We start from the raw sequence: 16,850 nt of genomic DNA, 5'->3' as shown, positions 1-16,850 counted from the left end.
AAGAGAAGATAGCCCTGTGAAGACAGACAGAGATTGTGTGTGGTGTGTGTGTTTTCTTTATAACTATTTTCTAGATTATTGGAAAGGGGAGGAAATAGGTGCGTGTGGTCAGTTTACAATCTTGACTTTGGTTCTTTCCTTATTCACTTTTCCCTCAGCCTTGGGAGTAGCCACTGTTCTCTGCAGTTACTACCTCTATATAGCTTAGACTTCTCTTTCACCCCTTTTATTAAATGTATCTTTCACTTAGCTCACAACTGTGGAATTGTATACAATTTCTGGACACGAGAGACACCATTCCACTCTTCTTTCTAACTAATGAACTTTTGAACTGAGCCCTATACGGTATTGTTATACAAGCAGTTATACAAGCAGTTGCTCATAAAATCCAACAGAACAACTAATATTTGAACTGTAAAATTGCTGCTATGAATTTTATAAGGGCAAAAAAGTTAACTAATACATACGAGGAATAGTTATGTTTAATAGCACGTAAAAAATAATCAGATAGTAATCAAAAGTGGTTCAATCAGTCAGCACCAAATTAGCAGGGTTTTTGTTTTTCCTTCTTTTTTTAATCTAAATCTTGCAATTATCCCTCCCTTCCTTTTCATAAAAAACCTCTTGGTTTCCACATATGAGCTGGACACTTTTCTGGTTACTCCAGAATCTGTGTTCTGCAAATTGCGATTCTGGGACCCCAAAAAGTGCTTTGTTCTTTTTCAGTTTCCTTCTTTTCTCCATTGATGCAATTGTACTTGGTTCACAATCATTTTCTCTACACAAATTATTGTGGTGATTTTTGTTCCCTGACCAGACCCTGGCTAACACAATAGTCAATAAGAGTTTGAATCTTTAAAATCCTGTAAATATTAACTCTAAAGATTAGGTGAATCTCTCAGATAGCTGAAGTAAAATTTTCAATAGATGCTTAGAAGACCAAATTGAGAAAACCTCCCAGAAAATAGAACTAGCTAAAAGATGGAAGATATTGGAGGTGAGATTGAGGTGTGGGAAGGGTGGAGAGGGAAAGAAGGGTAAGGTTGCCAATATTTTCACCTTAAAAAGTGGAGTGACCAGAGATGATATATAGTTGACCAAAAAAAAAAAAAAGAGTTAAGTATATTATTTACACTTACAAAGATAACCAAGAAAGAAATTAAATATAGTAATTGTAACACTTGTTTAGTGTTTTAAATGTATTGACCCATTTATCCTCATAATAATCCTCTGAGGAATGGACTACTATTATCCCCATTTTATAGATGAGGAAGAGGGTTCAGAGAGATGAGGTTCAGAGGGTTCAGATGAGGTTCAGAGGGTTCAGAGATGAGGAAGAGGGTTCAGAGCCACTTGCCTGAGGCCACACACCTGGTAAATGGCAGAAATGGAGTTTCAGAGTGTGTGCTCTTATCCATTGTAGGCTACTGTGTCCTTACATGACTTTATTGGGAAGAGATGGATAAGGAATGTAGAAGGTGATTCAAATGACTTAATTCGTAGCAATAGATAAAGGAAATTCTTAAAACTGATGAATTAAGCAATGATTCTAAGAGAGAGAGCGGTAAGCACCAGAAGAAACAAAAGCAGAAACTGTTTAAAGAAATTTGCAGTAGTTTTCCCTCACCCATGAGGAATATGTTCCACAACCCCTAGAGGATGCCTGAAACTGCACCTGAAACTGCAGATAATACCAAATCCAATATATACTGCTTTTTTTTTCTATATGTGCACACCTGTGAAAAAGTTTAGATTATAAATTAGGCACACAAAGAGATTAACAACAGTAACCAATAATATAATAACATCGAACTATAACATAATAGAAGTTATGTGAATATAGTCTCTCTCTCAAAATATCTATTGTACTATGCTCGTTTTTTTTTTGTGTGTGTGTGTGTATGTGTGATAATTTGAGATGATAAAATGCACAGAAAATGTGAGGTTAATGACACAGGCATTGTGATGTAGAGTTAGGCTACTATTATTGACCTTCTGCTGATTTGTCATTAGGAGGATCATCTGCTTTCAAACCCTGGGTCCCACAAGTAAATAAAAGCCTGAGTAGCAAAACAGGGGAGAAGGAGGAATTGCTGTACTCTTAGGACCAGCACTTTGGGAAGGAAGGGGTGAACCGGGGATTTTCATTTTACCTCGTATCTTCCTGTTTTATTAACATCTCACTTTAATAATAATTTATTCTAAACATTTTAAAAGATATAAAAGATCCAAAATTATCTCAGGTATGGAGAGAAACAAAATGGGACCATGAAGCTAAATTATACAAATTATGTATTTTGTAATTTGACATACTAATTATACAAAGAGGATCATAAATGTGAAAACAAGGAAAGCCCTTCTCACTTGTGGTGGAGATGTCTAGCCTGAGTCCCTCAGAGAAGGAGGCTTGATAATTACTCACAGCAGGGCTTGGGAAGCCTCTATTTTCACCCTTTGTAAGAGAAATAAAGCTACTTCTTAATCTCATAAACATATCATTTGAATGAGAAAATGAAGATTTAAGCATTAATAAGCACAAAAGGGTTACAACGCAGAAATGGGAATGAATGTTTGATATGTACCTTTTGTCCAACCACAGGACCTCACATCTTAGGTGGAAGATAAGCTGCCTAGAGAGTGGTCTTCAGAGAGTGGATTCTTGGAAGTGTTGCTAGACAAGCCTAGTAGCACGAGCATCATTCTGTACTGTATTTATTCATCTGGAAACTAAATTTTTCAGACCTTATGTCAAATATACCTCAAGCTATTATAGATTCAAGGCAATATATTAAACACAATTAAATTAAATGGTTTGGATAACAAATGGGTGCATGATAAGATGCAATAAGGCCATACCTTTAAACTGGGATCTTTCAGGCCCCAGTAATGACAAATGTTGATTTGCTGCCATCTAGTGTTCATTGCTTTAGAGACTTAAATTGAGGGCAGGCTGAGTATTTTTCTTTCCTTGTCTCAGAAGCCGTTCCCATTTTTTCATAGGGCCTTCTGAGATCTAAATTAAAACACTTTTCCTAAAAAGACAATATTCGAAAACAACAAATCCATAAATAGCTTTATACTTTGGGGGAAGTTCCATGAATTCTGATCTAACACCTATTTACAGGTTCATCAAGTTTTCATAGCAAGTTACCTCACAGAAAGTTTATAAGGAAGGATCAATTATTTCAGTAAGTTATCTGCTAAATTTGAATGGAAGTCACTATTGCAATTAATATTAACTCATAAATACAATGCAATATGTGTTAAAAGTAGAGAGAGAAGGAATTCTTTTTTACCCAATATGTCAAAGAGATACACTGCTGTGAAAAAAAATTCTGAAAATCAGCTAGAAATGTGAACTGAATTGCATAGTGAAGGAAGTTCCCAAGGAGCCAAAGAGAAAATTGAAACAGGAGTGGTAAGCAAGGACTACTTAGTGGTGTTCCTACATTAGAGGTATCTGCTGATTCCCTAAATGTAGTTCTAGATTGGAATGACTTCCCAAACATAAGATATGAGATCATGTTCAGAGTGGAAATTAAACTCTTTGCATAAAACTGGGACCCTCAAGAGATTGCACCAGCAATGGGAGACAAGGAGTCTTGAATGTGTGAGCTATAGTTTGAGTAGAAAAAAAAATTTCCCCTTCAAATTATAAACATAGCCTCTTTTATGTGAGATTTGGATTCAAATCAATATTAATCTGATAGACTGTATTTGAAGTATAAGGAAATGAGAAAAGTCAAAGACTGCTCCAAGGTGTTTGATGTTTGGCTTGAGTAACAGGAAAAAAAATGGATTTGCCATTATACAAAATGGAGAAACTTCAAGGGAGAGGTTATCTTCAAATGGGGATTAGGAGTTTAGTAAGTCTGAGATGTGTATTTGACATCTAAGTGGAGGTATCTAAGTATGCAATTGGACGTATGAGTCTGAAGTTCAGGAGTGAAGAATGGGCTGTGAAGATACCTCTAGGAGTAGTCTGTATGCATGGGACCATAGAGACTGGAAACATCACCAACTGAGTACATATGGATAGAGAAGAGGTCCAAGAGGTTAGCTCTGGGATATTCAATATCAAGAGATCAGGGAGATAAACAAAAATTAGCAAAAGAGACCCAGAAGGAGGAAAAGTAGCAAAACACACAATCACCAGTTAGCAAATATAATGAGAGAAATTAATGAATTCAAAACAACACCAAAATTATATAAAATACCGAGGAATAAACTTAGTGATAATATGAGAATTACATAAAAGCTCTCTTAATTAAAAGAACATATTTGTCATTTTTATTATAAATTTTATTATAAATTGATAAACTGGAACAAAAATGATAAAGCATGAAGCCACTAAAATGAATGAGATGGAAGGATATTACTGACATAAAAACCCTTCTAGGATGGTGATACATGATAAAGCCCAAAACAAGGCAACAGGAAAAAAATCTATAGTATGAAATTGTCTTTTTAAATTTAGTGTGTGTGTGTATATATATATATATATATATATACACACACACACACACACAGACACACACACACACAGACACACACACACACACACACACATATATATATATATACTAAATATATATATGAAGGAAAGTCTGTAGTAATGTATAAAACACTATTATCAGTGATTAACATATGGCAAAGTTTCAGTTTCTACAGTATAAATGTCTTGATGATTGATTGAATTTTTACTATAAGCACATATGAATATTATTAACAAGCTTAACTTTTTTAAAGATTTATTTATTTAGAAAGAGAGAGCGCATATGCACATATGAGTGTGGGGAAGGGCAGAGGGAGAGAATTCTCAAGCCAACTCCCCACTGTGCAGGGCTCTATCCCATGACCCATGAGATCATGAGATCACGACCTGAGCTAAAACCGAGTCAGATGCTTAACCCACTGAGCCACCTAGGTGCCCCAACAAGTTTAACATTCTTAATGAAGTTTATATGGCATATATAATGGCAAATGAAATAATAACATAGTGTTAATTCAACAAAGCAGAAATAAATATCCTAGTTACAATATGACCAAAATCCAAACACGCATGGAAAACAGACTGAAAACAAAAATTGCTTTAAAAAGCTAATTGAGACTCTCTTTATGAAGTAGTATTGAATATTTTTCCCTTTTTCCTGTGGTTCTGTCTTTCAAATTATCTATGAGTTTTCCTACTTTTGTTTTGCCTGCTTAAAACAAAAATTTCCAAACACACAGAGAAAAAGTATAATAAAATACCAGATAGCTATTAGCCAGCTTCAATGACCATCAAAATTTAGTTATATCTGTGTTATCTTTCCCCAGCTGTTTTTTTTTTAATTTTCTGGACTATTTTAAAGGAAATTTCAGACATTATATCATGGTATTCTATGGACTTAAGAAAGGCTTATTCTTACATAATCACAATGCCATTATTTCCTTTACACAGATATAAATTTAAAATTCCTTTAATATCATCTAATACTTAGCCCATACTGAAAAATCTCATTGCCTGAAATGTCTTTATGAAGTTTGTTCTAAGTGAGAATCCAAACAGTTCCAATCTTTGCATTCTGCTGTACTTCTAGCACAATATCAGCAGTGTTGCAAGCTAAATTTTGACACTCCCCCTAAAAATACACGTTTATTTATTTATTTATTTTTATTTATTTTATATTTTTTAAAAACACGTGTTTAAATCCTAACCCCTAGAACTTCAGAATGTGATTATATTTGGACAAAAGATTTTTAAAGAGGTAATTACATTGGAATTAGGTCGTTGGGGTGAGCCCTAATCCAATATAACTGTTGTCTCTCTAAGAAGAGAAGATTAGGACCCAGGTAAAGAGAGTAGACTACGAGAAGACATAAGGACAAAGCAGCTATCTATAAGCCAAGAAGAGAGGCCTCAGAAGAAACTAACCTTGCCAACATCTTGATCTTGAACTTCTAATCTCCAGAATTGTGAGAAAATAAATTTTTGTTGTTTAAGCCAATCATTCTATGGTACTTTGTATGGCAGACCGAGCAATGTAATACAAGCAGTTGAGCCAACATCTGTTTTGGTTGATTAATGTACATTTTGTATGGGGGGATAAATATTTTGTCTATCAGCCATACTATGTTTTACTCAATAAATTCACTATTTTTTAAATTTATCACACATTGTGAATACCTAAATTGATTTCATGAATGGTTGGCCAATTTTATGATTACTTCCACTGCTACTTTTAATTGCTTGTATCTTTAAACATCATTAAAGTGAGCTCCCTCTTGTACACTGAACCAGTGAGAAAGAAAGCAGCATATCTGCTTTCTTCAGTTTGAATGGGGATCACTTATATGTTTGCTGTATATCTGATTGCCTTTTTGATATATCCTACTGAAACTATCTTTCCTCTATATCTGCTCTTCCTACCTATCCAGTTAATTAGCCATTTTCCATCCAGTTACCGAAGCCAGAAACCCCAGTACCTTTAAAACATTTTTTATTCTTTTAAAATACTTTCAAACTTGGGATCCCTGGGTGGCGCAGCGGTTTAGCGCCTGCCTTTGGCCCAGGGCGCGATCCTGGAGACCCGGGATCGAATCCCACGTCGGGCTCCCGGTGCATGGAGCTGCTTCTCCCTCTGCCTGTGTCTCTGCCTCTCTCTCTCTCTCACTGTGTGCCTATCATAAATAAATAAAATAAAAAAATTAAAATACTTTCAAACTTACAGAAAAATTTGTAATAGTTCAAAGAATTTCTATCTTTGCCCAAATTCTCCAACTGTTGACATACTACATTTGCTTTATCACTCTGTCTCTATACATACTCATATTCTACTTATGTTTATATATATATATTTTTTTCCTGAACCATTTGAGTAAGTTGCAGACATGAAGTTTCATGATATTTAAATACTTCAGTGTGTATTTTCTGGAAACAAAGGTATTTCCTACATGACCAGACTAATAGTTATCAAAGTCAGGAAATTAACTTTGTTGAAATACCATCTAGTCCACAAACCCAATTCAAATTTTGTCAGTTTTCCCAGTAGTATCTTTTACAAAAAAAAAAAAAAAAAAAAAAAAAAAAAAAAAAAAGGATCCAATGCAGAGTTATATGTTCCATTTAGTTGCCATGTCTCTTTAGTTTCCTACAATCTGAAAAAGTTCTTTTGTTGTTCTGTTGTCTTTCATGACCTTAACAAACTTTTAAAGAGTAAAGATCTATGATTTTGTAAAATGTCCCTCAATCTGAGGTTGTCTGATTCTTCCTCAGAAGAATAACAATGCATTTTTTGGCAGGAAAATCACAAAAGAGTGTTCTAAGTGTCTCTTACCAGGTGGCATACAATGCTGATTTGTCCTATTACTGGGGATGCTAACTTTTCTCACCAGTGCCAGATTTCTGCACTATCAGGTTTCTATTTTTCCCTTTGTAATTAGGATACGGCCAGGAGATACTTTGACACTATAATGTTCCTTTTAAGATTCTTACCCTCTAGTTTTAGCATATGTTGATGATGCTTGGCTGAATCCATTTTTACTACAATAGTTGCCAAATGGTGATATTTCTACCTCTATCATTCCTTCTACATTTATTAGTTGCCAATGTAACATAAGGAAGAGTGAGTGTTTATGCCCACTTAAGAATACCCATGTATGGGATCCCTGGGTGGCGCAGCGGTTTGGCGCCTGCCTTTGGCCCAGGGCGCGATCCTGGCGACCCGGGATCGAATCCCACATCGGGCTCCCGATGCATGGAGCCTGCTTCTCTCTCTCCTCTCTCTCTCTCTCTCTCTCTGTGTGACTATCATAAATAAATAAATAAAAATTAAAAAAAAGATTAAAAAAAAAACTTTATAAAAAAAAAAAGAATACCCATGTATTTATTTCAGTATAGACTCAAGTATTCCTATTTTATTTAGCAGATCATAATCTATTAACATTATGATAATGGTGTTCAAATTGACCCATACGGGGCCAATGGAGGCTCCTTCAAGCTGGCTTCTCTTTCCCTTTCATATCTTCCACCAGTCGGTAAAAACTTCTTTAATTTCTGGTACAACAAGATTTTTCAGGCTCATGTTGTACATTCCCTGCTCCTCTTCTCAATCAATCATTTCCCCAAGAGGGTCTAGTGTCTTTTAGTAGAGAATGGTGTTTAGAAACCAAGATCTAGGAACTACATGCTCGTTGCTCCTTACATCTCTTTAACAGAGGGCTCTGTGGGGGGGGGGGGGGGAGTAGATGGATTCCAAGTATGGACAATGTTTGGGTCTGATATGGAAGTGTAAGAGTTTACAAGAAGAGATTTTTCATGGGGCACCTGCATGGCTCAGTGGTTGAGTGTCTGACTTTGGCTCAGGTCCTGATACCGGGGTCCTGGGATTGAGTCCTGCATCGGGATGCCCGCTGGGAGCCTGCTTCTACCTCTGCCTATGTTTCTGCCTCTATCATGAATAAACAAACAGAATCTTTAAAAAAAAAAATGAATTTTTTTCAGAGAAAGGAAACAATATGTACAAGAATAGGGACATGAGAGGGTATGGATTCTTTTGCATGTTTCACATAATCCAGTATTGCCGAAGAATGGCACTGAGAGGAGGCAATGAAAGAAGAAACTAGTCAGGTAGACGGAGGGTCTTATATCCTAGGCAAAGTGACCACATTCTCTCTTACAGCTAATCCTCTGAAGAATTTTCAGGACAGTGGCATTATCAGATCCACACTTTTAGCGAGATCATTCTGGTGGCGGTACGGAGCATGGCATTTGGGAATCAAAACTGGAATCAGGCGACTGGTAAAGAGGCCATCTCACGATAATAGAAGTGATGAAGGCTGGCACGAGGCAGCTGGAGTCGAGATGGCTAGGCTACATGCCGCGGGTGTCAAAAGAGTAGAATGGATCGAATTTGGTGCGAGGGGCATCTCGGATGCTCGGCAGGTATTCAGAACAGTGGGAGGATGGTGGTGGCTTAACCGAAACAGCGATCCAGAAAGAGCAGTTGGCCTTAGGTGGGAAGTCGAACAGCTCGGTTCAAGATGCACTGGGCTGGTAATGCTCGCCACCGACCTTTCACAGGATCTGGAGAAACGAGATGGGGCATGTCTTGCAGCGCGGTGATGCTAATGTAGACGGAAAAGCTGGCCTCTGAAGAAACACGCACAACACTCTCACTTCACAAACTGAGCAACAGGTCACGGGTCACGGGGTGTGCACGACCGCCGCCGCAGGAGGCTCCAGGGCTGGGGAAGGCCCGGTCTCCTATTTTTCCATCCCCGGTGACTCGGAGCCAAAAACGGCGCCTGTGGCAGAAAACAGAAAGTGGGAGGCGGCGCTGGGTGTCGAAAAGATGCGGGTTTTCTTTCCGTTCCGCTCTAAACACCGACCCTCGCCCGCGAGGCTGGCCCGGAGTAAGACCACGCTCCGCGCCTCAAGGGAGGCTGCCCTGGTGGCGGCGGCGCGTCTGCCGCTTTGCCTGGTTCGTGCTGCTCGGCCTGGGCGGGCGCCCCTCTCGTTCGGCGCCGGCGCCGGCGCCGGCCACAGTTCTGAGAGACTGAACGCTTTTCCGGAGGTGCCGGCCAGACGGACTCGGACCCTGCGCATTCGCAGGGCTCGTTCGCGCGCAGGGACGAGAGCCCAGCGTCCAAGGGCCACGCACGGCCTCGCGCTGTCTACGCGGGCCCCGGGAGGCCCGCGCGCGGCCGCAGCCGGAAGGCCCGCGGGCGGGCGGGCGGGCGGGCGGGCGCGCGCACCACCTCCGCCGGCGCCGGGCGCAGCAGCTCGGGGCGGCGGCGCGGGGGCGGGGCCGCGGCCGGCCGGGGGGGCGGGCCGCTTCGGTTGCCACGGGGACGGCGGCGTAGGCAGGTGCTGACGTCAGCGGGCGCTGCCCGCACTGCGGCACCGGGTGGGCTCTGGAAGCCCCAGTGGCTGGCGGGAGGGGGGCTGCGCGAGTGCCCGGCGTCCGCCCCGCCCGGCGCGGGGAGCCGCTTCGCACGGTCGCAGCGTTGGCTCCGGCAGGACGGGCTGTCGGCCGCTCTGGGCTCTGCTGTCCGTGAGTGCGCCGCAGGCCCGCAGGTAGCGGACCCGGGCCTGGCGCCGGGCCCCTGGCCCGCCCCGGCCCTCTGGAGGGCGGTGGCTCGGGGGGAGGGCGAGCGCTGCTCGGCGCGCGGGGGGGCGGGGCGGGGCCGCCGAGGGCCGCGGAGCCCTGCCGCGGAGCCCTGCGGTGTAGCTTCTGAAGAGCCCCGCCGAGTCGGTTCCCGCGCGGCGTCCGGGCCCACCGTGGAGGGAATGCAGCCTCTGCTCCGCCCACTCCGGATTCTGGCCTAAAAGCGTCTAAGTCAGGTACGCGCTGACTACGTTTATTTCCTTTTAGGGTGTCAACCTGGGGCTGAGCTTCGAATCTGTGAAACGCCTTCTTAATTACATCCGGGAAGAGGTGATCAGTGTGCTGCGCTTACCAGGGTCGTATACAGATAGAAGAAATTACCCTGTTTAGGGATCCCTGGGTGGCGCAGCGGTTTGGCGCCTGCCTTTGGCCCAGGGCGCGATCCTGGAGACCCGGGATCGAATCCCACGTCGGGCTCCCGGTGCATGGAGCCTGCTTCTCCCTCTGCCTGTGTCTCTGCCTCTCTCTCTCTCATTCTATGTGACTATCATAAATAAATAAAAAAAAAATTTAAAAAAAAAAAAGAAATTACCCTGTTTAGAACCGCTACCAGTGCTTGTGCTGTATTTCAGCATTACTGTGGAATCCTAGACTCACTGGAGTATGTGGCTTTTACTTTTTTGAGAGAAGGATGCTGACATTTTTTTCACCTGTTGCATTGACTGTTGCTTGGACTTCCTGGGAAAAGATTGCTCGTTTTGAGAACGCCGGGAGATTTCTAAGAAATACTTGAAAAATCCCAACACCCAAAGTTTTTTAAGACCATATTTAGAATCTTGTTTACTGACGGAGACTATTTGATTAGTTGAATCATGCATACAGGGTTTTTTGTTAGTTTCTCTTTTATGCTGTATGCTATGCTGGACATTTGGTTAAAGGGTGAATTATCCAGGCCTCTGTAGCTTCTCCCCTTGATGTTTAGACATTTATTGGCCGATAATCAGATGTTTAGAGAAAATGAAAAATGAGATGAAACGTAGTGCAGTTGATTTTCCTTACTAGTATCTCTTAGCAGCTCCTATAAAAGGGTTTGTGAGGGAGTAGCTTTAAAATGGCTTATGTGAGGGCAGGCCCGGTGGCTCAGCGGTGTAGCGCCGCCTTCAGCCCAGGGCCTGATCCCGGAGTCCTGGGATCGAGTCCCACGTCGGGCTCCCTGCATGGAGCCTGCTTCTCCCTTTGCCTGTGTCTCTGCCTCTCTCTCTCTCTCTTTCTGTGTGTGTCTCTCATGAATAAATAAATTTAAAAAAAATCTTTTTTTTAAAAAAAAGGCACATATGAGGCTCAGGGTTGTCATTTTAAGTTTGACCTTAATTTTTGTCAGGAATGTTACAAATCAAATATTAGTCATTAATTTTATAATGTATTTGCCTTGGGACACATTAATGGAAATGATTACTTCTGTAATGTATTTGCTATATTAAGTAATGTTAGTGTTTATTCAACTGCGTTGAACTAAGTAATAGTAAATGTATTTAATTTACTTGATGTATTTTACTTGTTGTATTATGATAATAGACATAAAGTAATTTTATTGAGCATCTACAGTGTGCCAGCCACTGTGCTGATCACTTTGCTTTTCAGTATTTCCTTTTCTCCCTACAATAAAGTAGGTACCATTTTAATTCTGGGTAATAGGACATTTTACTAGGGTGAAAATAAAGGACTAAGGTCAAGAGAGAGTGCTATGAAGCTCAAGGCACTGTGGGAATGTAGAGAAGTCTTTAACCACCCCTTGAGATTATAGAGTGCTCACAGAGAAGATACTATTTACATTTAGCGTTAAAGGATAGTTAGGAGTTTCTTAGAGATAGAAGAAGGGCATTTCTCAGGAGAGACGTGTGCATGCGTGTGTGTGTGTGTGTGTGTGTGTGTGTGTGTGTGTAATAGTACAAAGGGAAGAAGGAGTTCGGCACAATTGAAGGCCTGCAAGTAGTTTCACATGGCTAGAGTTCAGAGTGTGTATGGAAATGTGGCTGGAAAAGGGAAGGTTTAAAAAAAAAAAAATGGTGGAGCACCAGGGTGTGTCAGTGGTTGAGTGTCTGCCTTTGGCTCAGGTGGTGATTCCAGGGGTCTGGGATCGAGACCCTCATTGGGCTCCCCACAGGAGCCTATTTCTCCTTCTGCCTGTGTCTCTGCCTCTATGTCTCTCATGAATAAATAAATAAAATCTTTTTATTAAAAAAAAAAAAAGGAAAGGAGTCATTTCATAAGTAGCCTTGAACTCCAGCGGTAAGGGCTTCCTTTTTTTTTCCAGTGGGGTGATTGAAATCTAATGAGGAGACTTAAAGAGATGATACCATTACAGTTACATTGTAGGAAATTTCTTCTGCTTACAGTATAGAGGATGATTTCTTTTTTAAAAGAATAGGGTGATGGGAGCGTGGAAACAGTCTTAAAAGTATAATCTTTATGTAGTCTTTTTATCCCTCAAAGATGCTGTGTCATGTCATTGCCTTTGAGGGTGGGGGAAGACAGTTGGAAGCAGAATTGTAGAAAGAATTATCCACATGTTTTTTCTATAAGTCTCACCTTCCATTCATTCCTCCACCTGGGGCTGCCAGATTTTTGCCCCTTCACAAGCACCTTTGCAAACATGTGACTTCCAGACAGCAGATCCAGTGAACACTCTTCACAACTTGCAGCACTCTTGGTACCACACAGTGATAGAAAACTTCTTTCTTAAAACTCTTTTACCTTTGGGGATCCCTGGGTGGCACAGCGGTTTGGCGCCTGCCTTTGGCCCAGGGTGCGATCCTGGAGACCTGGGATCGAATCCCACGTCGGGCTCCCGGTGCGTGGAACCTGTATCTCTGCTTCTCTCTCTCTCTCTCTCTCTCTCTCTCTCTCTCTCTCTCTCTCTCTCTCTGTGACTATCATAAATAAATTAAAAAAAAAAAAACAAAACAAAACAAAAAAACTCTTTTACCTTTGGGGAGTGCCTGGGTGGCTCAGTCTATTAAGGGTCCAAGAGTCTTGATTTCGGCTCAGGTCATGATCTCAGAGTGGTGAGATAGAGCCCTGTGTGGGGCTCCACGTTCAGTGTAGAGTCTCTCTCCCTCTGCATCCCCCCCCCACCACCACCCAAAAGCACAACTCTTTTTCCTCAGTTACTTCTCTGTCACATCTTTCACCTATCTCTTTGATGTCTTTTTACTTTATTTTTGGTTTCCCGGAATTCTGTCTTTGGCACTTTTTTTTTTTTCCCTGAAACCAATACAAATATAAAGCCTAGATCTCAAATCTTCAGCCTCGTCCTCGCTGCATTACTGTTTTCTATTGCCTATTGAACATAACCTAAATATACACAGAAACTTGTACTTATATGTACAATGATAAGAGCCGTCATTTTCAAAGGGCTTGCCATGTTCTAATCATTGTGGTAAGTTTTATTTGCATATTCTCATTTAATCTTTACAAAAACTTAATGATCGATTTACTGTTACTATTCTCTTCTGAAAGATTAGGAAATTGAGGTCCAGCGATTAATTTACTGTCAGGTAAAACTGGGATTTGAATCTAGGGATCTGACAATGGAACCAGTGCTTATAGCTGGGGTTAGTGCCCCTCAGATCCCCAGCTCAACATATCCCACTAAGCTCACTGAGTATCCCCATCAGCAGTATCTAGTACAATCATAATAGATGTTTCCTGGTGCTTTTTTTTTTAAAAGGCATTATTCTAAATCATTTAACCCTTATAACAACCTTTAGAATATACACTGGTAGACTAATTTTACAAATGAGGAAACAAATGCATGCCTAAGGTCACACAATTAACTATTTGATACTAACTCTAAGACTTGGGTTTTAAACTTCTTCACTATACTTCTCCTGTATTCCAATTAATGGTATTACTGGCCTAATTATTCTGCTTCCAGAAAATGAGAATTATCCTTGACTCTTTGTTTTGCCCCACAGTATTTATTTAATCTTTCTGAAATGTCTAAAATACCATAAATTTTTTTGTTTAAAGGAAAATGGGTTGAGTATAAGTAAGCCTTTTCTTAATGACTCATAGTCCCATAGTTGAGCTATTTTCCTATAAATTGAATGACCATGAAATATATAAATATTAAGACGTTACTTTGTTTTTTTTTCTACTATGTGCTGTCAGGTTTTAATTACTGATGCGCTTGCCTTTACATCTTCTCTCTTTGCTAATTTGGGGTAGATTGGAAAGTAGATGACCAACTTATTATATCTGTATCTACTAGGAAGAGTATATTCGGGCTGCCATCCATAAAGTATAGGAGTCTTAACTGTGAGAATTTAGTGATAATCTGTTTTGTCTGTGTACCAAATAATTGTTTTATGTAAGTTAACCCACATAATTAGGTATATGTGTATAATCATTCTTTCCTTTTTAGCATTTCTTCTCAGACTTTTCTGTCCAGAGTACCCATAATATTTGGAGGAAGATGAGTGTTGATCCCCAAGGAGCCAAAGCCTTAACTGATAATTGCTGAGCCAACTCAAATTATGTTTTTCTTATTTTTTTTTTTTACAATCTTCAGTTTTACTCCTAAAAATGTGTGATTATTGTGTTCTAATGTGGAAGTTAATATGTTTGTTTTGGATATGCACCCTCATCACTAAGTAAGATTAGAAATTAAAGAGTATATATCCTGAATTTATCCCTGGGTTTGGTATATAATAATACACACTCAGATATTTATTTGAGGAAGATGGTACAAATGCTTGTACTTTTAACCTTTTTTGTTGTTGCAAAACTTTTAATGGCAGGTACAAAAATGTTTAAATTTATTATCTGTGAGTATGCTACCCACAAGCATATTTTATTAATATAATAGCATATGTTCTTGGAAAAGTCAATTTTGGAGTGGAGTTTGTTTTCTTAAAAGTACATTGTCATGTATAATCTTTACTTAAAACACTTGTAAAATGGCATTAACATACCAAGTACATATTTATTGCCTTTCAAGGTTTTTAAAAAGTTTTTGTTTCAAATATATAAATATCTTATTCAAATACGATCCAGGTTTCTTTACCTTTTTTCAGTTCTAAACTGATTCAAATATATTTAATTCATTTGCATAAGACTGGGTTAAGAGAACTTTATTGGTATAAACTTATGTAGTAGATGAATCATCACATAATCTTGTGTGAAGAATGTTACATAATTTTTTTTTTGTAAATTCCATGCTACAAATAAATTCTCTTTGTATTAGTAGGATCGTGATTGAGGCAGTGCTTTACATTACAATTCAATGCTCTCCATAAAGCTGAGATATGCCCACTGGTAAGGCTTTTATGAAATTTATATATGCAATACATTTTATTTATTTATTTATTTATTCATTTATTTATTTATTTATTTTAAACTTTGAATTATTTCAAGGAGTTCTTTGACCTCTTCATGAATATATTAACCAAATATTACATTTAGATATTGTCAGTTTTCTATTTTTTTTATCAATTTTCTATTAAATGTTAGATATTAGTATTAAGGTTAGTAGGTATTTAATAGATGGCAGTTTAGGACTCCACTGGATAAGGGAAATAATCATTACAACATATGGCTAGTTTGTATTCTTTATCATCAAAATGGATGTTCTACTCTAGAGCAGGTATCGGCAAACTTTCCTAAAAGGAAATCTAGTAAATATTTTAGTTTTATTCTCTGCCGTAACTGCTCATCTCTGCCATTGAAGCATGGAAAACATCGATAAGAATTCTTAAGAGTGGATATGGCTGTATTTCAGTAAACTTTCATGTATAAAAGTAGGTGACTGCCCTGCAGGCCGTAATTTGCCAACACCTGCTCTGGGGCAATCACCCATTCATTCAGCATTTATTGAGTAGGTACTCTGTGCTAGGTCTCATGATAGTAGTAGGGATGGTAGCTAGTACAGTGGGAGAGACAGAGACAATATATTTATTTGTATAGATACACAAATAATTATACAGTTTCAAGTTGGATTAGGTGCTGTAAAGAAAAAACTGCTGTCTGAGGCATGGGGAGATTTAGATGAGGTTGTGAGGAAATGTTCCACTTTAGAGGCAATATTTGAACAGGCAGCTTAACACCAAGTAGCTGAGAAGTTTAAAGGAAGTTTGCATCAAGTAGAAGCAGCTTCACATGGGAGGGTGCTTATTCTGGTGGAGGAGTGAGAAGGGCAGTATGGCCCGAATATAGGGATCTAAGGGGCTGTTTCTGTTGATTTCAAGCTGTAGAGGTAGGCAGGCCAGGAAGTGAGAACCCTGTAAGGCATATGAAGGACTCATTTAGTTCTAAGTGAAATGAGAAACTCACAAGGTCTTGAGCAAGGAAATAACATGATCTGGATTAAGTTTTAAAAGAAAAAATAACTTTTCAGCTTTTCTTATTTTTTAAATGCTGATTATTGACTAGGTAAGTGTTAGCTATTCTTCACACAAATGATCTTTAACATAGGATTATTCTGATTTTATAGATAACGAAGATGAAGTTTAGAGTTAAGTAAATTGGGTAAGGCCACATAACAGTAGTAGATGCCTCCATACATCACAAGTAGAAAGTTAGTAATAGAAACTTTTAGAGAGAATGGCCCAAAAGGTAAGAGGGATACAGGTGAGTGTGGTGTCACCATAACCAAAAGAAACATTTTTTAAGAAGGAAAGCCCAAGGGGATGCCTGGGTGGCTCAGCGGTTGAGTGTCTGCCTTTGGCTCAGGGCAAGATCCTGGCTGGGATCCTGGAT

At 39.6% G+C, this 16,850-nt stretch overlaps 1 protein-coding gene across 7 annotated transcripts in view; it reads left to right on the top strand.

Moving 5' to 3' along the window:
* The first annotated feature begins 10,179 nt into the window (after window positions 1-10,179).
* The window catches only part of AHI1 (Abelson helper integration site 1), a 200,305-nt gene continuing 193,634 nt past the window's right edge, over window positions 10,180-16,850 (top strand). For 5 of the 7 annotated variants that reach the window (XR_008664322.1, XR_008664323.1, XM_055324681.1 and 2 more), the window contains exons 1-2: window positions 10,180-10,327; window positions 15,343-15,410. Coding sequence is in view for 4 of the 7 variants with exons in the window: in XM_055324681.1 (XP_055180656.1) it covers window positions 15,401-15,410 (10 nt within the window). In the remaining 3 variants the exon portion in view is untranslated. Of the gene's footprint in view, window positions 10,328-15,339; window positions 15,411-16,492; window positions 16,524-16,850 lie in introns of those variants that run through there. The other 2 variants (XM_055324679.1, XM_055324682.1) reach the window with 2 other exon arrangements.

The sequence above is a fragment of the Nyctereutes procyonoides genome, unplaced genomic scaffold (genome assembly GCF_905146905.1).
Source record: "Nyctereutes procyonoides isolate TBG_1078 unplaced genomic scaffold, NYPRO_anot_genome, whole genome shotgun sequence".
Taxonomy (NCBI): Eukaryota; Metazoa; Chordata; class Mammalia; order Carnivora; family Canidae; genus Nyctereutes; species Nyctereutes procyonoides.
The sequence above is the reverse complement of the archived record's forward strand: the minus strand, read 5'-3'. Positions and strand labels throughout refer to the sequence as shown.